General features: G+C 38.3%; 1 protein-coding gene across 1 annotated transcript in view; it reads left to right on the top strand.

Annotated features, from left to right (window-relative positions):
* The window catches only part of samd12 (sterile alpha motif domain containing 12), an 85,840-nt gene that overhangs the window by 8,814 nt on the left and 49,352 nt on the right, over nt 1–27,674 (top strand). Inside the window, exons 2-3 of the mRNA XM_087786164.1 lie at nt 9,775–9,947; nt 22,476–22,605. Of these exons, the coding sequence (XP_087642290.1) occupies nt 9,775–9,947; nt 22,476–22,605 (303 nt within the window). The remainder of the gene's footprint in view (nt 1–9,774; nt 9,948–22,475; nt 22,606–27,674) is intronic.

Below are 27,674 nucleotides of genomic sequence, written 5' to 3'. Positions count from 1 at the left end.
ACACTGATACAAATGTACATCAAACAAACTGTGTATTAAAACTACAGGAAGTTCTGAAAGTAAATTCTTTGCTCGAGATGGAAGAGATTAAAACGGTCGAACCTGCTCCGCGACCTCGGCGATGACCTTTCACTTCCTGCTCTTCAGCCTTCGAGTCTTCATTTCAATCCAACTTTATTGAAACAAGAGAGTCGTTCGAAGACACTTTCAACTCGAGAGAAAAGCAGTTTCCGATCCGACTCAATGAGTTGTAAGAGGCAGAAACCTGGAGCAGAACCAGACCGGACTGCTGTGACTGGGTCCAGGAAGGAGGACAGGGATCCGCGTGGAGCTGGATCTGGAGTGAAGGTGTAGAAGGTCCTGGTCCAGCAGCACTGACCCCAGAGCAGCTGAGGATAGAAAAGGTGGAAGTCATGGCTAACGTGTTTGAGATCAAATCAATAGTTAGGTAGAACTTTATTGATCCCTCAATAAACCTGAGACTCTTTAGACCCGGGTCACACGATCAGGTTCTAGTTCCATGAGATCAAACACAGTTGGATCAACGAGGCTGAGACGCGACAGAATATTCTTCAGCTTATTGGTCGAGACGTCTCCTCCTGATTGGTCGAGACGTCTCCTCCTGATTGGTCGAGACGTCTCCTCCTGATTGGATGAAACAAAAAACACTTTGTGAACTAAATAAAATAATAATTAAGTTTTCTTATGCAGATATAATAACCACAGATTGTTCCTGGTTCACTAAGCTGGACGGTACAACCATCTATTAACTATTGATTTAAATCAATATTAACTATTGATTTAAATCAATATTAACTGTTGATTAGAAATGAATGTTGGTGTAGATCAGTGTGTGTGTAGATCAGTGTGTGTGGATCAGTGTGTGTGTAGATCAGTGTGTGTGTAGATCAGTGTGTGTGTAGATCAGTGTGTGTGTAGATCAGTGTGTGTGTGGATCAGTGTGTGTGTAGATCAGTGTGTGTGGATCAGTGTGTGTGTAGATCAGTGTGTGTGTAGATCAGTGTGTGTGTAGATCAGTGTGTGTGTAGATCAGTGTGTGTGTAGATCAGTGTGTGTGTGGATCAGTGTGTGTGTAGATCAGTGTGTGTGTGGATCAGTGTGTGTGTAGATCAGTGTGTGTGTGGATCAGTGTGTGTGTAGATCAGTGTGTGTGGATCAGTGTGTGTGTAGATCAGTGTGTGTGTGGATCAGTGTTTGTGTAGATCAGTGTGTGTGTGGATCAGTGTGTGTGTAGATCAGTGTGTGTGTAGATCAGTGTGTGTGTAGATCAGTGTGTGTGTGGATCAGTGTGTGTGTGGATCAGTGTGTGTGTAGATCAGTGTGTGTGTGGATCAGTGTGTGTGTAGATCAGTGTGTGTGTGGATCAGTGTGTGTGTAGATCAGTGTGTGTGTGGATCAGTGTGTGTGTGTGTGTGTAGATCAGTGTGTGTGTAGATCAGTGTGTGTATGGATCAGTGTGTGTGTGTGTAGATCAGTGTGTGTGTGGATCAGTGTGTGTGTGTAGATCAGTGTGTGTGTGGATCAGTGTGTGTGTGTGGATCAGTGTGTGTGTGTAGATCAGTTTGTGTGGATCAGTGTGTGTGTGGATCAGTGTGTGTGTAGATCAGTGTGTGTGTGGATCAGTGTGTGTGTAGATCAGTGTGTGTGTGGATCAGTGTGTGTGTGTGGATCAGTGTGTGTGTAGATCAGTGTGTGTGTAGATCAGTGTGTGTGGATCAGTGTGTGTGTAGATCAGTGTGTGTGTGGATCAGTGTGTGTGTAGATCAGTGTGTGTGGATCAGTGTGTGTGTGTGTAGATCAGTGTGTGTGTGTGTAGATCAGTGTGTGTGTGGATCAGTGTGTGTGTAGATCAGTGTGTGTGTGGATCAGTGTGTGTGTGGATCAGTGTGTGTGTAGATCAGTGTGTGTGTGGATCAGTGTGTGTGTGTGTAGATCAGTGTGTGTGTGTAGATCAGTGTGTGTGTGTGGATCAGTGTGTGTGTGTGGATCAGTGTGTGTGTGTAGATCAGTTTGTGTGGATCAGTGTGTGTGTGGATCAGTGTGTGTGTGGATCAGTGTGTGTGTAGATCAGTGTGTGTGTAGATCAGTGTGTGTGTGGATCAGTGTGTGTGTGTGGATCAGTGTGTTTGTAGATCAGTGTGTGTGTAGATCAGTGTGTGTGTAGATAAGTGTGTGTGTAGATAAGTGTGTGTGTGTGGATCAGTGTGTGTGTAGATAAGTGTGTGTGTAGATCAGTGTGTGTGGATCAGTGTGTGCGTGTAGATAAGTGTGTGTGTGGATCAGTGTGTGTGTGGATCAGTGTGTGTGTAGATAAGTGTGTGTGTAGATCAGTGTGTGTGTAGATAAGTGTGTGTGTAGATAAGTGTGTGTGTGGATCAGTGTGTGTGTAGATCAGTGTGTGTGTAGATAAGTGTGTGTGTGGATCAGTGTGTGTGTGTAGATAAGTGTGTGTGTAGATCAGTGTGTGTGTAGATCAGTGTGTGTGTAGATAAGTGTGTGTGTTGAAGTATATTTCCTGTAAAGAAGTCAAACTTCAAGAAAGTCACTTCATTTCTTCTTCGTGTCTAAATGAGTAAAAACTATTTGTGTTGTTTGAGGTGCAGCTTGTTTGAACAGTGAGTTTATATTTAGCTTCTGTGGTTTGACTTGTTAAGTAGGTCAGTCACACTTTTTCTCTCTGAAGTCTTTTCTTCTTCTCTCACCCTCTTCCTCCTCTTCCTCCTCGCTCTTCCTCTTCCTCCTCTTCCTCCTCGCTCTTCCTCTTCCTCCTCTTCCTCCTAGTATCAACTCTGGTGTCATTAAACATAAACTAGTATCAACTCTGGTGTCATTAAACATCAACTAGTATCAACTCTGGTGTCATTAAACATCAACTAGTATCAACTCTGGTGTCATTAAACATCAACTAGTATCAACTCTGGTGTCATTAAACATCAACTAGTATCAACTCTGGTGTCATTAAACATCAACTAGTATCAACTCTGGTGTCATTAAACATCAACTAGTATCAACTCTGGTGTCATTAAACATCAACTAGTATCAACTCTGGTGTCATTAAACATCAACTAGTATCAACTCTGGTGTCACTAAACATCAACTAGTATCAACTCTGGTGTCATTAAACATCAACTAGTATCAACTCTGGTGTCATTAAACATCAACTAGTATCAACTCTGGTGTCATTAAACATCAACTAGTATCAACTCTGGTGTCATTAAACATCAACTAGTATCAACTCTGGTGTCATTAAACATCAACTAGTATCAACTCTGGTGTCATTAAACATCAACTAGTATCAACTCTGGTGTCATTAAACATCAACTAGTATCAACTCTGGTGTCATTAAACATCAACTAGTATCAACTCTGGTGTCATTAAACATCAACTAGTATCAACTCTGGTGTCATTAAACATCAACTAGTATCAACTCTGGTGTCATTAAACATCTAACTAGTATCAACTCTGGTGTAATTAAACATCAACTAGTATCAACTCTGGTGTCATTAAACATCGACTAGTATCAACTCTGGTGTCATTAAACATCAACTAGTATCAACTCTGGTGTCATTAAACATCAACTAGTATCAACTCTGGTGTCATTAAACATCAACTAGTATCAACTCTGGTGTCATTAAACATCAACTAGTATCAACTCTGGTGTCATTAAACATCAACTAGTATCAACTCTGGTGTCATTAAACATCAACTAGTATCAACTCTGGTGTCATTAAACATCAACTAGTATCAACTCTGGTGTCATTAAACATCAACTAGCATCTACTCTGGTGTCATTAAACATCAACTAGTATCAACTCTGGTGTCATTAAACATCAACTAGTATCAACTCTGGTGTCATTAAACATCAACTAGCATCTACTCTGGTGTCATTAAACATCAACTAGTATCAACTCTGGTGTCATTAAACATCAACTAGTATCAACTCTGGTGTCATTAAACATCAACTAGTATCAACTCTGGTGTCATTAAACATCAACTAGTATCAACTCTGGTGTCATTAAACATCAACTAGTATCAACTCTGGTGTCATTAAACATCAACTAGTATCAACTCTGGTGTCATTAAACATCAACTAGTATCAACTCTGGTGTCATTAAACATCGACTAGTATCAACTCTGGTGTCATTAAACATCAACTAGTATCAACTCTGGTGTCATTAAACATCAACTAGTATCAACTCTGGTGTCATTAAACATCAACTAGTATCAACTCTGGTGTCATTAAACATCAACTAGTATCAACTCTGGTGTCATTAAACATCAACTAGTATCTACTCTGGTGTCATTAAACATCAACTAGTATCAACTCTGGTGTCATTAAACATCAACTAGTATCAACTCTGGTGTCATTAAACATCAACTAGCATCTACTCTGGTGTCATTAAACATCAACTAGTATCAACTCTGGTGTCATTAAACATCAACTAGTATCAACTCTGGTGTCATTAAACATCAACTAGTATCAACTCTGGTGTCATTAAACATCAACTAGTATCAACTCTGGTGTCATTAAACATCAACTAGTATCAACTCTGGTGTCATTAAACATCAACTAGTATCAACTCTGGTGTCATTAAACATCAACTAGTATCAACTCTGGTGTCATTAAACATCAACTAGTATCAACTCTGGTGTCATTAAACATCAACTAGTATCAACTCTGGTGTCATTAAACATCAACTAGTATCAACTCTGGTGTCATTAAACATCAACTAGTATCAACTCTGGTGTCATTAAACATCAACTAGTATCAACTCTGGTGTCATTAAACATCAACTAGTATCAACTCTGGTGTCATTAAACATCAACTAGTATCAACTCTGGTGTCATTAAACATCAACTAGTATCAACTCTGGTGTCATTAAACATCAACTAGTATCAACTCTGGTGTCATTAAACATCAACTAGTATCAACTCTGGTGTCATTAAACATCAACTAGTATCAACTCTGGTGTCATTAAACATCAACTAGTATCAACTCTGGTGTCATTAAACATCAACTAGTATCTACTCTGGTGTCATTAAACATCAACTAGTATCAACTCTGGTGTCATTAAACATCAACTAGTATCAACTCTGGTGTCATTAAACATCAACTAGTATCAACTCTGGTGTCATTAAACATCAACTCGTATCAACTCTGGTGTCATTAAACATCAACTAGTATCATCTCTGGTGTCATTAAACATCAACTAGTATCAACTCTGGTGTCATTAAACATCAACTAGTATCAACTCTGGTGTCATTAAACATCAACTAGCATCTACTCTGGTGTCATTAAACATCAACTAGTATCAACTCTGGTGTCATTAAACATCAACTAGTATCAACTCTGGTGTCATTAAACATCAACTAGCATCTACTCTGGTGTCATTAAACATCAACTAGTATCAACTCTGGTGTCATTAAACATCAACTAGTATCAACTCTGGTGTCATTAAACATCAACTACTATCAACTCTGGTGTCATTAAACATCAACTAGTATCAACTCTGGTGTCATTAAACATCAACTAGTATCAACTCTGGTGTCATTAAACATCAACTAGTATCAACTCTGGTGTCATTAAACATCAACTAGTATCAACTCTGGTGTCATTAAACATCAACTAGTATCAACTCTGGTGTCATTAATCATCAACTAGTATCAACTCTGGTGTCATTAAACATCAACTAGTATCAACTCTGGTGTCATTAAACATCAACTAGTATCAACTCTGGTGTCATTAAACATCAACTAGTATCAACTCTGGTGTCATTAAACATCAACTAGTATCAACTCTGGTGTCATTAAACATCAACTAGTATCAACTCTGGTGTCATTAAACATCAACTAGCATCTACTCTGGTGTCATTAAACATCAACTAGCATCTACTCTGGTGTCATTAAACATCAACTAGTATCAACTCTGGTGTCATTAAACATCAACTAGTATCAACTCTGGTGTCATTAAACATCAACTAGTATCAACTCTGGTGTCATTAAACATCAACTAGTATCAACTCTGGTGTCATTAAACATCAACTAGTATCAACTCTGGTGTCATTAAACATCAACTAGTATCAACTCTGGTGTCATTAAACATCAACTAGTATCAACTCTGGTGTCATTAAACATCAACTAGTATCAACTCTGGTGTCATTAAACATCAACTAGCATCTACTCTGGTGTCATTAAACATCAACTAGCATCTACTCTGGTGTCATTAAACATCAACTAGTATCAACTCTGGTGTCATTAAACATCAACTAGTATCAACTCTGGTGTCATTAAACATCAACTAGTATCAACTCTGGTGTCATTAAACATCAACTAGTATCAACTCTGGTGTCATTAAACATCAACTAGTATCAACTCTGGTGTCATTAAACATCAACTAGTATCAACTCTGGTGTCATTAAACATCAACTAGTATCAACTCTGGTGTCATTAAACATCAACTAGTATCAACTCTGGTGTCATTAAACATCAACTAGTATCAACTCTGGTGTCATTAAACATCAACTAGTATCTACTCTGGTGTCATTAAACATCAACTAGTATCAACTCTGGTGTCATTAAACATCAACTAGTATCAACTCTGGTGTCATTAAACATCAACTAGTATCAACTCTGGTGTCATTAAACATCAACTAGTATCAACTCTGGTGTCATTAAACATCAACTAGTATCAACTCTGGTGTCATTAAACATCAACTAGTATCTACTCTGGTGTCATTAAACATCAACTAGTATCAACTCTGGTGTCATTAAACATCAACTAGCATCTACTCTGGTGTCATTAAACATCAACTAGTATCAACTCTGGTGTCATTAAACATCAACTAGTATCAACTCTGGTGTCATTAAACATCAACTAGTATCAACTCTGGTGTCATTAAACATCAACTAGTATCAACTCTGGTGTCATTAAACATCAACTAGTATCAACTCTGGTGTCATTAAACATCAACTAGTATCAACTCTGGTGTCATTAAACATCAACTAGTATCAACTCTGGTGTCATTAAACATCAACTAGTATCAACTCTGGTGTCATTAAACATCAACTAGTATCAACTCTGGTGTCATTAAACATCAACTAGTATCAACTCTGGTGTCATTAAACATCAACTAGTATCTACTCTGGTGTCATTAAACATCAACTAGTATCAACTCTGGTGTCATTAAACATCAACTAGTATCAACTCTGGTGTCATTAAACATCAACTAGTATCAACTCTGGTGTCATTAAACATCAACTAGTATCAACTCTGGTGTCATTAAACATCAACTAGTATCAACTCTGGTGTCATTAAACATCAACTAGTATCAACTCTGGTGTCATGTAGTGAATGTGACGCAGTAACTTCTCATCATGACCATGTTTTACACTTTATTACTTTATAAAGTTGCTCTGAAATCTGGACGAACGAGAGGTTACGAGAGTCCATTATGACGTAATAATGGCTTCACTCCTCCTCCAGCTGTAATCACCCTTGTTTATACAACGAGTCCCTTGGAGGTGGAGAGCATTGATGACGCGCGGTGAACATCTTCTCTCATCATGATCTCACGGCTGATGACAGGAAACTAGAAACTTCTATCTATAGTCAGTGTTTAAAGTCGTCTTGCTGATCCAATCATTGTCCTCCTGTGACTCTTGCTCTTCGTCTCTAATCCTTTGTTTTCTCGTCATCCGTCGCCTGTGCTTCGTTCAGACGCTTGATCTGCTCACACGACCTTGACGTCTCTGACATGCAGAACATCTTAAGCTCTTTGTTTCTGACACGACGTGAAGCAATAACTGGAAACAGAAACTTTTCTTGAATCAATTGTTTTGGTTTTATAAAATATGTTCAAATGTTCAACTTTCACACGATTATGATGAGATTCTATAATAATAATAAAGCATGTTTCTCTAATATAATAGTATATACATAGTATTACTCTGTGAGGCTCTGTAGTATTACTCTGTGAGGCTCTGTAGTATTACTCTGTGAGGCTCTGTAGTATTACTCTGTGAGGCTCTGTAGTATTACTCTCTGAGGCTCTGTAGTATTACTCTGTGAGGCTCTGTAGTATTACTCTCTGAAGCTTTGTAGTATTACTCTGTGAGGCTCTGTAGTATTACTCTGTGAGGCTCTGTAGTATTACTCTGTTGGACTCTGTAGTATTACTCTGTGAGGCTCTGTAGTATTACTCTCTGAGGCTCTGTAGTATTACTATGTGAGGCTCTGTAGAATAACTCTGTGAGGCTCTGTAGTATTACTCTCTGAGGCTCTGTAGTATTACTATGTGAGGCTCTGTAGTATTTCTCCTCAGGCTCTGTAGTATTACTCTGTGAGGCTCTGTAATATTACTCTGTGAGGCTCTGTAGTATTACTCTGTTGGGCTCTGTAGTATTACTCTGTGAGGCTCTGTAGTATTACTCTGTGTGGCTCTGTAGTATTACTCTGTGAGGCTCTGTAGTATTACTCTGTGAGGCTCTGTAGTATTACTCTCTGAGGCTCTGTAGTATTACTCTGTGAGGCTCCGTAGTATTACTCTGTGAGGCTCTGTAGTATTACTCTCTGAGGCTCTGTAGTATTACTCTGTGAGGCTGTGTAGTATTACTCTCTGAGGCTCTGTAATATTACTCTGTGAGGCTGTGTAGTATTACTCTGTGAGGCTCTGTAGTATTACTCTGTGAGGCTCTATAGTATTACTCTGTGAGGCTCTGTAGTATTACTCTCTGAGGCTCTGTAGTATTACTCTGTGAGGCTCTGTAGTATTACTCTGTGAGGCTCTATAGTATTACTCTCTGAGGCTCTGTAGTATTACTCTGTGAGGCTCTGTAGTATTACTCTCTGAGGCTCTGTAGTATTACTCTGTGAGGCTCTGTAGTATTACTCTCTGAGGCTCTGTAGTATTACTCTCTGAGGCTCTGTAGTATTACTCTCTGAGGCTCTGTAGTATTACTCTGTGAGGCTCTGTAGTATTACTCTCTGAGGCTCTGTAGTATTACTCTCTGAGGCTCTGTAGTATTACTCTCTGAGGCTCTGTAGTATTACTCTCTGAGGCTCTGTAGTATTACTCTGTGAGGCTCTGTAGTATTACTCTCTGAGGCTCTGTAGTATTACTCTCTGAGGCTCTGTAGTATTACTCTCTGAGGCTCTGTAGTATTACTCTCTGAGGCTCTGTAGTATTACTCTCTGAGGCTCTGTAGTATTACTCTCTGAGGCTCTGTAGTATTACTCTCTGAGGCTCTGTAGTATTACTCTCTGAGGCTCTGTAATATATACACACTATAAGATTGTCCATCAACCTCTGTATGTTTTTGGACTGTGGGAGGAAACCGGAGTGTCCGGAGTAAACCCACTAACACGGAAGAACATACTAACAGAATGAAAGTAAATAAATCACTTAAAGTAAAATAAAAATACTTGTAAAGTGTAGTTCAAAGTATTTTTACTTCTGAAGCAGAAGAAAATAAATAAAGAGATAAATAGAATATAAAACATGACAAAAGACAAGTTTGAAAAATGAATAGAACGTTAAAAATATTTATTTTTTTATTTTCAGTCAAAATATTTGCTTCTACATATATTTCTCAAGAACATAATAAATAGTCACTCATATCAAAACAAATTCTTCATATATTTTATTGTAAAAACGTGTATAAAGAACCGTCATCTGAGGATATGTGGCGCCATCTAGTGGAGAAAAATGAATAATCTGTGCCTGGATTTGAACCCGCAACCTTCCGTGTGTCCAGCTCTTCACTGCAGCCTGAGCCAGAATGGTCTGGAGCGAGTGTGTCCTGAAGACATGAGCTCGCGGCTGGACCAGGACGAGGACGGAGGACCTCTGGACCAGAGCCTCGGACCCTCCATGTACCAGCGGCGCTCGCCCCCTCATCGCTCCGTGTCCGAGTCTGAGCTCACCCGGGTGAGTCGCCTGACAGCTGTCACTCACCTGATGGTGTCACTCACCTGATGGTGTCACTCATCTGATGAACTGTCACTCACCTGATGGTGTCGCTCACCTGATGAACTGTCACTCACCTGATGGTGTCACTCACCTGATGGTGTCACTCACCTGATGGTGTCACTCACCTGATGGTGTCACTCACCTGATGGTGTCACTCATCTGATGAACTGTCACTCACCTGATGGTGTCGCTCACCTGATGAACTGTCACTCACCTGATGGTGTCACTCACCTGATGGTGTCACTCACCTGATGGTGTCGCTCACCTGATGGTGTCACTCACCTGATGAACTGTCACTCACCTGATGAACTGTCACTCACCTGATGGTGTCACTCACCTGATGGTGTCACTCATCTGATGAACTGTCACTCACCTGATGAACTGTCAGTCACCTGATGGTGTCACTCACCTGATGGTGTCACTCACCTGATGAACTGTCACTCACCTGATGAACTGTCACTCACCTGATGAACTGTCACTCACCAGATGGTGTCACTCACCTGATGAACTGTCACTCACCTGATGAACTGTCACTCACCTGATGAACTGTCACTCACCTGATGAACTGTCACTCACCTGATGAACTGTCAGTCACCTGATGAACTGTCAGTCACCTGATGAACTGTCACTCACCTGATGAACTGTCACTCACCTGATGAACTGTCAGTCACCTGATGAACTGTCACTCACCTGATGGTGTCACTCACCTGATGAACTGTCACTCACCTGATGAACTGTCACTCACCTGATGAACTGTCACTCACCAGATGGTGTCACTCACCTGATGAACTGTCACTCACCTGATGAACTGTCACTCACCTGATGAACTGTCACTCACCTGATGAACTGTCACTCACCTGATGGTGTCACTCACCTGATGGTGTCACTCATCTGATGGTGTCACTCACCTGATGAACTGTCACTCACCTGATGAACTGTCACTCACCTGATGAACTGTCACTCACCTGATGAACTGTCACTCACCTGATGGTGTCACTCACCTGATGGTGTCACTCATCTGATGGTGTCACTAATCTGATGAACTGTCACTCACCTGATGGTGTCACTCATCTGATGAACTGTCACTCACCTGATGAACTGTCAGTCACCTGATGAACTGTCACTCACCTGATGGTGTCACTCATCCGATGAACTGTCACTCATCTGATGGTGTCACTCATCTGATGAACTGTCACTCATCTGATGAACTGTCACTCACCTGATGGTGTCACTCATCTGATGAACTGTCACTCATCTGATGGTGTCACTCATCTGATGAACTGTCACTCATCTGATGAACTGTCACTCACCTGATGGTGTCACTCATCTGATGAACTGTCACTCATCTGATGAACTGTCACTCACCTGATGGTGTCACTCATCTGATGAACTGTCACTCATCTGATGGTGTCACTCATCTGATGAACTGTCACTCATCTGATGGTGTCACTCATCTGATGAACTGTCACTCATCTGATGAACTGTCACTCACCTGATGGTGTCACTCATCTGATGAACTATCACTCATCTGATGGTGTCACTCATCTGATGAACTGTCACTCATCTGATGAACTGTCACTCACCTGATGGTGTCACTCATCTGATGAACTGTCACTCATCTGATGGTGTCACTCATCTGATGAACTGTCACTCATCTGATGAACTGTCACTCACCTGATGGTGTCACTCATCTGATGAACTGTCACTCATCTGATGGTGTCACTCATCTGATGAACTGTCACTCACCTGATTAGATGTCACTCACCTGACAGATGTCACTCACCTGATGGTGTCACTCATCTGATGAACTGTCACTCACCTGATTAGATGTCAGTCACCTGACAGATGTCACTCACCTGATGGTGTCACTCACCTGATGAACTGTCACTCATCTGATGGTGTCACTCATCTGATGAACTGTCACTCACATGATTAGATGTCACTCACCTGATGAACTGTCACTCATCTGATGGTGTCACTCACCTGATGGTGTCACTCATCTGATGAACTGTCACTCACCTGATTAGATGTCACTCACCTGATGAACTGTCACTCACCTAATTAGATGTCACTCACCTGATGAACTGTCACTCACCTGATGGTGTCTTTCATTATTATTTATTAAGATGATAAAAACTTTTATAATTTAAAATACAAAAATACAAACGAACTGGAGTTTATCCTAGTTCAGGTTTGAGGCGAGGGACACCCTGGAAAGGACACCAATCTGACACAATAATTCACACACACACACACACTCACAATTTCCCCAAATACAAACTTGATAAAATACCAAATAAAAATCACATAATATTAATAAAATGCCAAATAACAAAATGAATGTCGATTAAATAATATATAAAACATGTACGATTGTAATAAAATACAAAAACTATAAAAACAAATGAAACATGAAGAGAAATAAAAATGAAACAATAAAGTGTTTCATGATTTAAGGTGTCGTTGGTTCTGATGTTTGTGCTCAGATCCTTGCTAGCTGGGACGATGAACGTTGTTCACTCCAAGTTTGTTTCTCATGGAAACATTTCTGGACGAGAACAATGAAATGTTTTTTAAATGAAATGTTGTTTTTTAAATTAAATGTTTTTTAAATTAAATGTTTTTTAAATTAAATGTTTGTTTTTTTAATCCAATTTTGTTTTTAAAAATTCTTTTTTTTTTTTAATTAAATGTTTTTTTTTTCAAATTTAATGTTATTTTTTAAATTAAATTTTGTTTTTAAAATAACATTTTTTAAAATTAAATGTTGTTTTTTCAATTAAATTGTTGTTGTTTTTTTTATTAAATGATGGGTTTTTTTTAAATTAAATGTAGTTGTTTTTCTTTATCAAATTATGTTTTTTTTTTTTTTAATTAAATGTCGTTTATTAAATTAAATGTTTTTATTTTTTATTATTAAATAATGTTGTTTTTTAAATGAAATGTTTTTTAAATTAAATGTTTGTTTTTTTAATCCAATTTTGTTTTTAAAAATTGCATTTTTTTTTTAATTAAATGTTTTTTTTTCAAATTTAATGTTATTTTTTTAATTAAATTTTGTTTTTAAAATAACATTTTTTTAAATTAAATGTTGTTTTTTCAATTAAATTGTTGTTGTTTTTTTATTAAATGATGGGGGTTTTTTTTAATTAAATGTAGTTGTTTTTCTTTATCAAATTATGTTTTGTTTTTTTTTAATTAAATGTTGTTTATTAAATTAAATGTTTTTATTTTTTATTATTAAATAATGTTGTTTTTTAAATAAAATTTGTTTTTTTAATTAAATGTTTCTTTAAATAGTTTAATTAAATGATTTGTTCATTAAAATCTTCACTTGAATTAAAATTGTGAAACTATTATATTTTTATTTTGAATTGTATTTATTTTAAAGAAATCATTAAATGCATTTATATGAACTAGAATAATATATGTTTATATAAATTAAATAATAATAATAATAAAACAAATAAAATATTTTAGTGCTTTATTTATTTAATGGGTTTGTGTTTGAATCCACGTGCTTCCTTTCCAGGGTGTCCACTGACGACGATAAAGAATTCTTGATAAATAACACAAACAGTGACGTGTAGTCACGTGACCAGTCGACTGACTCAGCTGTAGTACCTGCAGGCGACACTAGAGGGCAGCATGCCAGCATTAATGTGAAGCTGCTCGTTTTCTTTGATCCACGAAAAATAACTTGAAAGTAAATTAATCTTTTATTATTAATTTGTGTTTCTCTGATGCCAAGATTGTCAAGTTATGGTTTTGGTTAAAGTAAAAAATAACAAATCACAGTTTTTAATCATTGTTTTGAAGGACATGAAAATAAACTTCCGTTTCCGGTGACCGATCAACTTCCGGCTGAGAAAACGCTTCTGATCTTTTTTTCATTGTAATATTTCTCGTGTCATCTCTGGGTCAACGTGACCCGAAGGCCCAAAAAAAGATGTTTTATTTGGTTTTATATTTTGTTTTTTGAAAAACTTGAACGAAATAATGTCGAAGCTTGATTTGAATTTAAGTGAAATAATCATTTATTTTTTAAATGTTGACAGTTTGATATTAATATTGTAGAAATAAACGGACATTTTTAATTTATAACATTTTTAATTAAATATTAAAATGTTAATCAATAAATATTCTGTGTTTGTTTAATTATAATATTAAACAGTATCAACAAATATTCACAGTTTCTTATTCAATGATTACAAAGAAAATAAGTGTAAAAAGTATTAAATTAAATTGTTATCTTTAAATGTGATGCTTTAAAAACATAACATAAACAATTTAGTTTTTTAATCATTGAATACATTTCTTTTTGAAAATGTCAATCATTTATTTTAATATATTATATATATATATATAATATTTCATCAACATTTTTGATTGATTTAAAGTCTAGAAATGAATGAAGATAGAATTGTTAGAATCTTTAGTTTTTAAAGATAAAACTCATGAATCAAAAGGTGTTTTAAGGTTTATCATAATTTATTATATTTATTATTATTATTATTTTGGATCATTATCGTTTGTTTTCTCGTTTAAATCACTGAACAATAACTTCTGGACCAGTCAGTGAAGAGACTGAAGAACAATACCTCTGCCAAGGAGGTCATTGATTCACAAACATTATCTATAAAAACAATATTTCACTGATTCTCTGAAACCACAAGAAAGATTCATTAAAAAGATCTGCTGCAGTAAAACAAGATGAATAAACATTTATATTTTGGTCTCATTATTTTGTTCTTGACAAAAACATCTTCTTTGACCTTGACTTTTGCTGTTTTGATGCTGAAGGTTCTGTGAAATGACATTTGAGTGTTTAAAATTATTACCTTTTTCTCCTTTGAATCACATTTTGAGGATTTTTTGGTAAGAAAAACGGGTAAAAAAGGGAAAGAAAAAGGTCTTAAATCAGAACATGTTGCAAATGTATTGCATTTAATCTCCGAAAATATGCAAAACAATAAAGGAAAAATAGAATCACATCCATATTTATTTGCAGTTTTCCTTGATGTAGTTTTTACTTTCTCCACTAGAGGCGTCGAATCGTTAAATCATCGTAACTTAGTTACTACACTTGACAAATAAAACTCAACTAGTTAAGATAAAGTCACCGTGAGCGACAGTGTCGAGGAAAACGAACCTCGAGCAGATGGAGTTTTTTTGTTTTTCTGGAGATGAAATCTTGTTGACCATAACCACACTCACTCTGCTGTGATTGGTCAAGCATGGAGGTTTGGAACCGCGCATCATCAATGCTCTCCACCTCCAAGGGAGTCGTTGTATAAACAAAGCATGGTCACAGCTTGAGGAGTGAAGCCATTATTACATTATAATGGACTCTCGTAACCTCTCGTTCGTCAAGATTTCAGAGCAACTTTTTAAAGTGATAAAGTGTAAAACATGGTGATGATGAGAAGTTACTGCGTCTTGAAGAACATTCACTACATGAGACCAGAGTTGATACTAGTTGATGTTTAATGACACCAGAGTTGATACTAGTTGATGTTTAATGACACCAGAGTTGATACTAGTTGATGTTTAATGACACCAGAGTTGATACTAGTTGATGTTTAATGACACCAGAGTTGATACTAGTTGATGTTTAATGACACCAGAGTTGATACTAGTTGATGTTTAATGACACCAGAGTCGATACTAGTTGATGTTTAATGACACCAGAGTTGATACTAGTTGATGTTTAATGACACCAGAGTTGATACTAGTTGATGTTTAATGACACCAGAGTTGATACTAGTTGATGTTTAATGACACCAGAGTTGATACTAGTTGATGTTTAATGACACCAGAGTTGATACTAGTTGATGTTTAATGACACCAGAGTCGATACTAGTTGATGTTTAATGACACCAGAGTTGATACTAGTTGATGTTTAATGACACCAGAGTTGATACTAGTTGATGTTTAATGACACCAGAGTTGATACTAGTTGATGTTTAATGACACCAGAGTTGATAATAGTTGATGTTTAATGACACCAGAGTCGATACTAGTTGATGTTTAATGACACCAGAGTTGATACTAGTTGATGTTTAATGACACCAGAGTTGATACTAGTTGATGTTTAATGACACCAGAGTCGATACTAGTTGATGTTTAATGACACCAGAGTTGATACTAGTTGATGTTTAATGACACCAGAGTTGATACTAGTTGATGTTTAATGACACCAGAGTTGATACTAGTTGATGTTTAATGACACCAGAGTCGATACTAGTTGATGTTTAATGACACCAGAGTTGATACTAGTTGATGTTTAATGACACCAGAGTCGATACTAGTTGATGTTTAATGACACCAGAGTTGATACTAGTTGATGTTTAATGACACCAGAGTTGATACTAGTTGATGTTTAATGACACCAGAGTTGATACTAGTTGATGTTTAATGACACCAGAGTTGATACTAGTTGATGTTTAATGACACCAGAGTTGATACTAGTTGATGTTTAATGACACCAGAGTTGATACTAGTTGATGTTTAATGACACCAGAGTCGATACTAGTTGATGTTTAATGACACCAGAGTTGATACTAGTTGATGTTTAATGACACCAGAGTTGATACTAGTTGATGTTTAATGACACCAGAGTCGATACTAGTTGATGTTTAATGACACCAGAGTTGATACTAGTTGTTGTTTAATGACACCAGAGTTGATACTAGTTGATGTTTAATGACACCAGAGTTGATACTAGTTGATGTTTAATGACACCAGAGTTGATACTAGTTGATGTTTAATGACACCAGAGTTGATACTAGTTGATGTTTAATGATACCAGAGTTGATACTAGTTGATGTTTAATGACACCAGAGTTGATACTAGTTGATGTTTAATGACACCAGAGTTGATACTAGTTGATGTTTAATGACACCAGAGTTGATACTAGTTGATGTTTAATGACACCAGAGTTGATACTAGTTGATGTTTAATGACACCAGAGTTGATACTAGTTGATGTTTAATGACACCAGAGTTGATACTAGTTGATGTTTAATGACACCAGAGTTGATACTAGTTGATGTTTAATGACACCAGAGTTGATACTAGTTGATGTTTAATGACACCAGAGTTGATACTAGTTGATGTTTAATGACACCAGAGTTGATACTAGTTGATGTTTAATGACACCAGAGTTGATACGAGTTGATGTTTAATGACACCAGAGTTGATACTAGTTGATGTTTAATGACATAAGAGTTGATACTTGTTGATGTTTAATGACACCAGAGTTGATACTAGTTGATGTTTAATGACACCAGAGTTGATACTAGTTGATGTTTAATGACACCAGAGTTGATACTAGTTGATGTTTAATGACACCAGAGTTGATACTAGTTGATGTTTAATGACACCAGAGTTGATACTAGTTGATGTTTAATGACACCAGAGTTGATACGAGTTGATGTTTAATGACACCAGAGTTGATACTAGTTGATGTTTAATGACACCAGAGTTGATACTAGTTGATGTTTAATGACACCAGAGTCGATACTAGTTGATGTTTAATGACACCAGAGTCGATACTAGTTGATGTTTAATGACACCAGAGTTGATACTAGTTGATGTTTAATGACACCAGAGTTGATACTAGTTGATGTTTAATGACACCAGAGTCGATACTAGTTGATGTTTAATGACACCAGAGTTGATACTAGTTGATGTTTAATGACACCAGAGTTGATACTAGTTGATGTTTAATGACACCAGAGTTGATACTAGTTGATGTTTAATGACACCAGAGTCGATACTAGTTGATGTTTAATGACACCAGAGTTGATACTAGTTGATGTTTAATGACACCAGAGTTGATACTAGTTGATGTTTAATGACACCAGAGTCGATACTAGTTGATGTTTAATGACACCAGAGTTGATACTAGTTGATGTTTAATGACACCAGAGTTGATACTAGTTGATGTTTAATGACACCAGAGTCGATACTAGTTGATGTTTAATGACACCAGAGTTGATACTAGTTGATGTTTAATGACACCAGAGTTGATACTAGTTGATGTTTAATGACACCAGAGTCGATACTAGTTGATGTTTAATGACACCAGAGTTGATACTAGTTGTTGTTTAATGACACCAGAGTTGATACTAGTTGATGTTTAATGACACCAGAGTTGATACTAGTTGATGTTTAATGACACCAGAGTTGATACTAGTTGATGTTTAATGACACCAGAGTTGATACTAGTTGATGTTTAATGATACCAGAGTTGATACTAGTTGATGTTTAATGACACCAGAGTTGATACTAGTTGATGTTTAATGACACCAGAGTTGATACTAGTTGATGTTTAATGACACCAGAGTTGATACTAGTTGATGTTTAATGACACCAGAGTTGATACTAGTTGATGTTTAATGACACCAGAGTTGATACTAGTTGATGTTTAATGACACCAGAGTTGATACTAGTTGATGTTTAATGACACCAGAGTTGATACTAGTTGATGTTTAATGACACCAGAGTTGATACTAGTTGATGTTTAATGACACCAGAGTTGATACTAGTTGATGTTTAATGACACCAGAGTTGATACTAGTTGATGTTTAATGACACCAGAGTTGATACGAGTTGATGTTTAATGACACCAGAGTTGATACTAGTTGATGTTTAATGACATAAGAGTTGATACTTGTTGATGTTTAATGACACCAGAGTTGATACTAGTTGATGTTTAATGACACCAGAGTTGATACTAGTTGATGTTTAATGACACCAGAGTTGATACTAGTTGATGTTTAATGACACCAGAGTTGATACTAGTTGATGTTTAATGACACCAGAGTTGATACTAGTTGATGTTTAATGACACCAGAGTCGATACTAGTTGATGTTTAATGACACCAGAGTTGATACTAGTTGATGTTTAATGACACCAGAGTTGATACTAGTTGATGTTTAATGACACCAGAGTCGATACTAGTTGATGTTTAATGACACCAGAGTCGATACTAGTTGATGTTTAATGACACCAGAGTTGATACTAGTTGATGTTTAATGACACCAGAGTTGATACTAGTTGATGTTTAATGACACCAGAGTTGATACTAGTTGATGTTTAATGACACCAGAGTCGATACTAGTTGATGTTTAATGACACCAGAGTTGATACTAGTTGATGTTTAATGACACCAGAGTTGATACTAGTTGATGTTTAATGACACCAGAGTTGATACTAGTTGATGTTTAATGACACCAGAGTCGATACTAGTTGATGTTTAATGACACCAGAGTTGATACTAGTTGATGTTTAATGACACCAGAGTTGATACTAGTTGATGTTTAATGACACCAGAGTCGATACTAGTTGATGTTTAATGACACCAGAGTTGATACTAGTTGATGTTTAATGACACCAGAGTTGATACTAGTTGATGTTTAATGACACCAGAGTCGATACTAGTTGATGTTTAATGACACCAGAGTTGATACTAGTTGATGTTTAATGACACCAGAGTTTATACTAGTTGATGTTTAATGACACCAGAGTTGATACTAGTTGATGTTTAATGACACCAGAGTTGATACTAGTTGATGTTTAATGACACCAGAGTTGATACTAGTTGATGTTTAATGACACCAGAGTTGATACTAGTTGATGTTTAATGACACCAGAGTTGATACTAGTTGATGTTTAATGACACCAGAGTTGATACTAGTTGATGTTTAATGACACCAGAGTTGATACTAGTTGATGTTTAATGACACCAGAGTTGATACTAGTTGATGTTTAATGACACCAGAGTTGATACTAGTTGATGTTTAATGACACCAGAGTTGATACTAGTTGATGTTTAATGACACCAGAGTTGATACTAGTTGATGTTTAATGATACCAGAGTTGATACTAGTTGATGTTTAATGACACCAGAGTTGATACTAGTTGATATTTAATGACACCAGAGTTGATACTAGTTGATGTTTAATGACACCAGAGTTGATCTTTTTAAAGTCAGTGAAACTAGTGGAACATGTGACTGACAGGTGTGTCTTGTTAACTTCAAGGTTGATGTTACATTGAATCACAGTCACTGATGATCTTCCACCAGATGTTCACTGAGGAACACATGGAACGTAGAGAAGAAAAGACAATTTGGCTCTTTGTTGAAAAAAAAAAAAAATCTCACGAAGATCAGTGAGAAAAAAGGTGACGAACGTAAATGTGTGACATTGGAAAAAAGATGTGAAACAAGAAGAAGTGAAGAGAAAAATGTAGAAACTAGTTTTATTCTTGTTCCTCAAAGTTCTTACTGATGCTATTGAAGCATATACTTTATAATGTCTAGAGGAGTATTTTGATACTTATCAAAATATATAGTGATGTATAGTGATAGTGTAGTATCAAGTATATATGTGTAGTATTGTCCAGTACTTGACTCTGGTGTTGTGATAGTGTAGTAACAAGTATATATGTGTAGTATTGTCCAGTACTTGACTCTGGTGTTGTGATAGTGTAGTATCAAGTATATATGTGTAGTATTGTCCAGTACTTGACTCTGGTGTTGTGATAGTGTAGTATCAAGTATATATGTGTAGTATTGTCCAGTACTTGACTCTGGTGTTGTGATAGTGGAGTATCAAGTATATATGTGTAGTATTGTCCAGTACTTGACTCTGGTGTTGTGATAGTGTAGTATCAAGTATATATGTGTAGTATTGTCCAGTACTTGACTCTGGTGTTGTGATAGTGGAGTATCAAGTATATATGTGTAGTATTGTCCAGTACTTGACTCTGGTGTTGTGATAGTGTAGTAACAAGTATATATGTGTAGTATTGTCCAGTACTTGACTCTGGTGTTGTGATAGTGTAGTATCAAGTATATATGTGTAGTATTGTCCAGTACTTGACTCTGGTGTTGTGATAGTGTAGTAACAAGTATATATGTGTAGTATTGTCCAGTACTTGACTCTGGTGTTGATTGTGGAGTATCAAGTATATATGTGTAGTATTGTCCAGTACTTGACTCTGGTGTTGTGATAGTGTAGTAACAAGTATATATGTGTAGTGTTGTCCAGTACTTGACTCTGGTGTTGTGATAGTGTAGTATCAAGTATATATGTGTAGTATTGTCCAGTACTTGACTCTGGTGTTGTGATAGTGTAGTAACAAGTATATATGTGTAGTATTGTCCAGTACTTGACTCTGGTGTTGTGATAGTGTAGTAACAAGTATATATGTGTAGTATTGTCCAGTACTTGACTCTGGTGTTGTGATAGTGTAGTAACAAGTATATATGTGTAGTATTGTCCAGTACTTGACTCTGGTGTTGTGATAGTATAGTAACAAGTATATATGTGTAGTATTGTCCAGTACTTGACTCTGGTGTTGTGATAGTGTAGTAACAAGTATATATGTGTAGTATTGTCCAGTACTTGACTCTGGTGTTGTGATAGTGTAGTAACAAGTAAATATGTGTAGTATTGTCCAGTACTTGACTCTGGTGTTGTGATAGTGTAGTATCAAGTATATATGTGTAGTATTGTCCAGTACTTGACTCTGGTGTTGTGATAGTGTAGTAACAAGTATATATGTGTAGTATTGTCCAGTACTTGACTCTGGTGTTGTGATAGTGTAGTAACAAGTATATATGTGTAGTATTGTCCAGTACTTGACTCTGGTGTTGTGATAGTGTAGTAACAAGTATATATGTGTAGTATTGTCCAGTACTTGACTCTGGTGTTGTGATAGTGTAGTAACAAGTATATATGTGTAGTATTGTCCAGTACTTGACTCTGGTGTTGTGATAGTGTAGTAACAAGTATACATGTGCAGTATTGTCCAGTACTTGACTCTGGTGTTGTGATAGTGTAGTAACAAGTATATATGTGTAGTATTGTCCAGTACTTGACTCTGGTGTTGTGATAGTGTAGTAACAAGTATATATGTGTAGTATTGTCCAGTACTTGACTCTGGTGTTGTGATAGTGTAGTAACAAGTATACATGTGTAGTATTGTCCAGTACTTGACTCTGGTGTTGTAGTATTTACAGACCACATGACTCTTGATGAAGTCGTAACTACTTTCATTTGTTTTCAAACCAAAATATGTCCAAACATCAGCTTTAAAAGCTGCTGGACTCACTGTATCCTCTCGTCCTCAGTCATCATTCTTCCTTTAGCTGTGGAGGACGTAACGACTGCTGCCATCTAGAGGCCTCGGATGATTAATTGCAACACAAACATGAATAGAGTAAATATAAACTTCAAATAACTTGAAAGCCTAAACATCGAAGTATATTGATACTGTATCATGAAAAAATCTATTGATATATATTTTGCCGCTAGAAACTAGTGTATGTTTTTAAACTGTAAAATGATTGTGTTATTTATTAATTTGCTGTGTTTAAATATTGTAAACTAAGCTCTTCGGGACTGTAACTGTTTTAGGGTTGTTACACGAAGCCACGAGGTCACGACCTCTGACCCTTGCTGTCTGTTCCAGCCGGGATACGTGAAGCTCTCCAAGCCCGTGGCTCTGTGGACGCAGCAGGACGTCTGCAAGTGGCTGAAGAAACACTGTCCCAACCAGCACCAGATCTACAGCGACTCCTTCCGGCAGCACGACATCACAGGTACACAACCCTTGTGTTGTTGTTGTGACTCGTTGACATGAAAGAGAAAACTATAAAAAGAACCTGAGCTACTTGATCCAGATTTCGGCCAATCATGCGACACACAGACCATCATGTGACCACGTCGAAGCTCTGGATCGTCAGATCAGGGTTGATTCTTAAGCAACACTATTGTTGTTTGGAAAAACAATAACAAACTATACAAAATAATAAATAATATTTCAACCTTCAAAAATCATCAAATTATGAAAATAAATTTCAATAAACTTCCAAACCTCTTCCCTCAACACCCAAGAATCACCACAACGCCAATCATTGTCTCTGGCGACACTTCAAGGTCTTGACACCTGTTGACACCTGTTGACACCTGTTGACACCTGTTGACACATGTTGACACCTGTTGACACCTGTTGACACCTGTTGACACCTGTTGACACATGTTGACACATGTTGACACCTGTTGACACCTGTTGACACCTGTTGACACCTGTTGACACATGTTGACACCTGTTGACACATGTTGACACCTGTTGACACCTGTTGACACCTGTTGACACATGTTGACACCTGTTGACACATGTTGACACATGTTGACACCTGTTGACACCTGTTGACACATGTTGACACATGTTGACACATGTTGACACATGTTGACACCTGTTGACACATGTTGACACATGTTGACACATGTTGACACCTGTTGACACCTGTTGACACCTGTTGACACATGTTGACACATGTTGACACCTGTTGACACCTGTTGACACCTGTTGACACCTGTTGACACATGTTGACACCTGTTGACACATGTTGACACCTGTTGACACCTGTTGACACCTGTTGACACATGTTGACACCTGTTGACACATGTTGACACATGTTGACACCTGTTGACACCTGTTGACACATGTTGACACATGTTGACACATGTTGACACATGTTGACACCTGTTGACACATGTTGACACATGTTGACACATGTTGACACCTGTTGACACCTGTTGACACCTGTTGACACATGTTGACACCTGTTGACACCTGTTGACACCTGTTGACACCTGTTGACACATGTTGACACATGTTGACACCTGTTGACACCTGTTGACACCTGTTGACACCTGTTGACACATGTTGACACCTGTTGACACATGTTGACACCTGTTGACACCTGTTGACACCTGTTGACACATGTTGACACCTGTTGACACATGTTGACACATGTTGACACCTGTTGACACCTGTTGACACATGTTGACACATGTTGACACATGTTGACACATGTTGACACCTGTTGACACATGTTGACACATGTTGACACATGTTGACACCTGTTGACACCTGTTGACACCTGTTGACACATGTTGACACCTGTTGACACCTGTTGACACCTGTTGACACCTGTTGACACATGTTGACACATGTTGACACCTGTTGACACCTGTTGACACCTGTTGACACCTGTTGACACATGTTGACACCTGTTGACACATGTTGACACCTGTTGACACCTGTTGACACCTGTTGACACATGTTGACACATGTTGACACCTGTTGACACCTGTTGACACATGTTGACACATGTTGACACATGTTGACACATGTTGACACCTGTTGACACATGTTGACACATGTTGACACATGTTGACACCTGTTGACACCTGTTGACACCTGTTGACACATGTTGACACCTGTTGACACCTGTTGACACCTGTTGACACATGTTGACACCTGTTGACACATGTTGACACATGTTGACACCTGTTGACACCTGTTGACACATGTTGACACCTGTTGGCACATGTTGACACATGTTGACACATGTTGACACATGTTGACACCTGTTGACACATGTTGACACCTGTTGACACATGTTGACACATGTTGACACCTGTTGACACATGTTGACACATGTTGACACCTGTTGACACATGTTAACACATGTTGACACATGTTGACACCTGTTGACCTGTTGACACCTGTTGACACCTGTTGACACATGTTGACACCTGTTGACACATGTTGACACCTGTTGACACCTGTTGACACATGTTGACACCTGTTGACACCTGTTGACACATGTTGACACCTGTTGACACCTGTTGACCTGTTGACACCTGTTGACACATGTTGACACCTGTTGACCTGTTGACACATGTTGACACCTGTTGACACATGTTGACACATATTGACACCTGTTGACACCTGTTGACACATGTTGACACCTGTTGACACCTGTTGACACATGTTGACACATGTTGACACCTGTTGACACCTGTTGACACCTGTTGACACCTGTTGACACATGTTGACACCTGTTGACACCTGTTGACACCTGTTAACACATGTTGACACCTGTTGACCTGTTGACACATGTTGACACCTGTTGACACCTGTTGACACATGTTGACACCTGTTGACCTGTTGACACATGTTGACACATGTTGACACATGTTGACACCTGTTGACACATGTTGACACATATTGACACATGTTGACACCTGTTGACACATGTTGACACCTGTTGACACCTGTTGACACATGTTGACACATGTTGACACCTGTTGACACCTGTTGACACCTGTTGACACCTGTTGACACATGTTGACACCTGTTGACACCTGTTGACACCTGTTGACACATGTTGACACCTGTTGACACCTGTTGACACATGTTGACACATGTTGACACCTGTTGACACATGTTGACACATGTTGACACCTGTTGACACATGTTGACACATGTTGACACCTGTTGACACCTGTTGACACCTGTTGACACATGTTGACACCTGTTGACACCTGTTGACACCTGTTGACACATGTTGACACCTGTTGACACATGTTGACACATGTTGACACCTGTTGACACCTGTTGACACATGTTGACACCTGTTGACACATGTTGACACATGTTGACACATGTTGACACATGTTGACACATGTTGACACCTGTTGACACATGTTGACACATGTTGACACCTGTTGACACATGTTGACACATGTTGACACCTGTTGACACATGTTAACACATGTTGACACATGTTGACACCTGTTGACCTGTTGACACCTGTTGACACCTGTTGACACATGTTGACACCTGTTGACACATGTTGACACCTGTTGACACCTGTTGACACATGTTGACACCTGTTGACACCTGTTGACACATGTTGACACCTGTTGACACCTGTTGACCTGTTGACACCTGTTGACACATGTTGACACCTGTTGACCTGTTGACACATGTTGACACATGTTGACACATGTTGACACCTGTTGACACATGTTGACACATATTGACACCTGTTGACACATGTTGACACCTGTTGACACCTGTTGACACATGTTGACACCTGTTGACACATGTTGACACATGTTGACACATGTTGACACCTGTTGACACATGTTGACACCTGTTGACACCTGTTGACACCTGTTGACACCTGTTGACACATGTTGACACATGTTGACACCTGTTGACACCTGAAGACACATGTTGACACCTGTTGACCTGTTGACACATGTTGACACATGTTGACACCTGTTGACACCTGTTGACACCTGTTGACACCTGTTGACACCTGTTGACACATGTTGACACCTGTTGACCTGTTGACACATGTTGACACATGTTGACACATGTTGACACCTGTTGACCTGTTGACACCTGTTGACACCTGTTGACACATGTTGACACCTGTTGACACATGTTGACACATGTTGACACCTGTTGACACCTGTTGACACATGTTGACACCTGTTGACACATGTTGACACATGTTGACACATGTTGACACCTGTTGACACATGTTGACACCTGTTGACACCTGTTGACACCTGTTGACACCTGTTGACACATGTTGACACCTGTTGACCTGTTGACACATGTTGACACATGTTGACACATGTTGACACCTGTTGACCTGTTGACACCTGTTGACACCTGTTGACACCTGTTGACACATGTTGACACCTGTTGACCTGTTGACACCTGTTGACACATGTTGACACCTGTTGACACCTGTTGACACATGTTGACACCTGTTGACACCTGTTGACACCTTTTGACACCTGTTGACACCTGTTGACACATGTCGACACCTGTTGACACCTGTTGACACATGTTGACACATGTCGACACCTGTTGACACCTGTTGACACCTGTTGACACATGTCGACACCTGTTGACACCTGTTGACACATGTTGACACCTGTTGACCTGTTGACACCTGTTGACACCTGTTGACACATGTTGACACCTGTTGACACCTGTTGACACCTTTTGACACCTGTTGACACCTGTTGACACATGTCGACACCTGTTGACACCTGTTGACACCTGTTGACACATGTTGACACATGTTGACACCTGTTGACACCTGTTGACACATGTTGACACCTGTTGACACCTGTTGACACATGTTGACACCTGTTGACACCTGTTGACACCTTTTGACACCTGTTGACACCTGTTGACACATGTTGACACCTGTTGACACCTGTTGACACCTGTTGACACATGTTGACACATGTTGACACATGTTGACACATGTTGACACCTGTTGACACCTGTTGACACATGTTGACACCTGTTGACACCTGTTGACACATGTTGACACCTGTTGACACATGTTGACACCTGTTGACACATGTTGACACCTGTTGACACCTTTTGACACCTGTTGACACCTGTTGACACCTGTTGACACCTGTTGACACATGTTGACACCTGTTGACACATGTTGACACCTGTTGACACATGTTGACACCTGTTGACACCTGTTGACACCTTTTGACACCTGTTGACACCTGTTGACACCTGTTGACACATGTTGACACCTGTTGACACATGTTGACACCTGTTGACACCTTTTGACACCTGTTGACACCTGTTGACACATGTTGACACCTGTTGACACCTGTTGACACCTGTTGACACATGTTGACACATGTTGACACATCTTGACACCTGTTGACACATGTCGACACCTGTTGACACATGTTGACACATGTTGACACATGTTGACACCTGTCGACACCTGCACATCCATCCGAGCACCTCATTGTTCCT

This window comes from Callionymus lyra, chromosome 3 (assembly GCF_982586985.1).
Source record: "Callionymus lyra chromosome 3, fCalLyr1.hap1.1, whole genome shotgun sequence".
NCBI lineage: Eukaryota > Metazoa > Chordata > Actinopteri > Syngnathiformes > Callionymidae > Callionymus > Callionymus lyra.
Note: the sequence above shows the minus strand (reverse complement) of the source record. Positions and strands in the feature narration are given on the sequence as shown.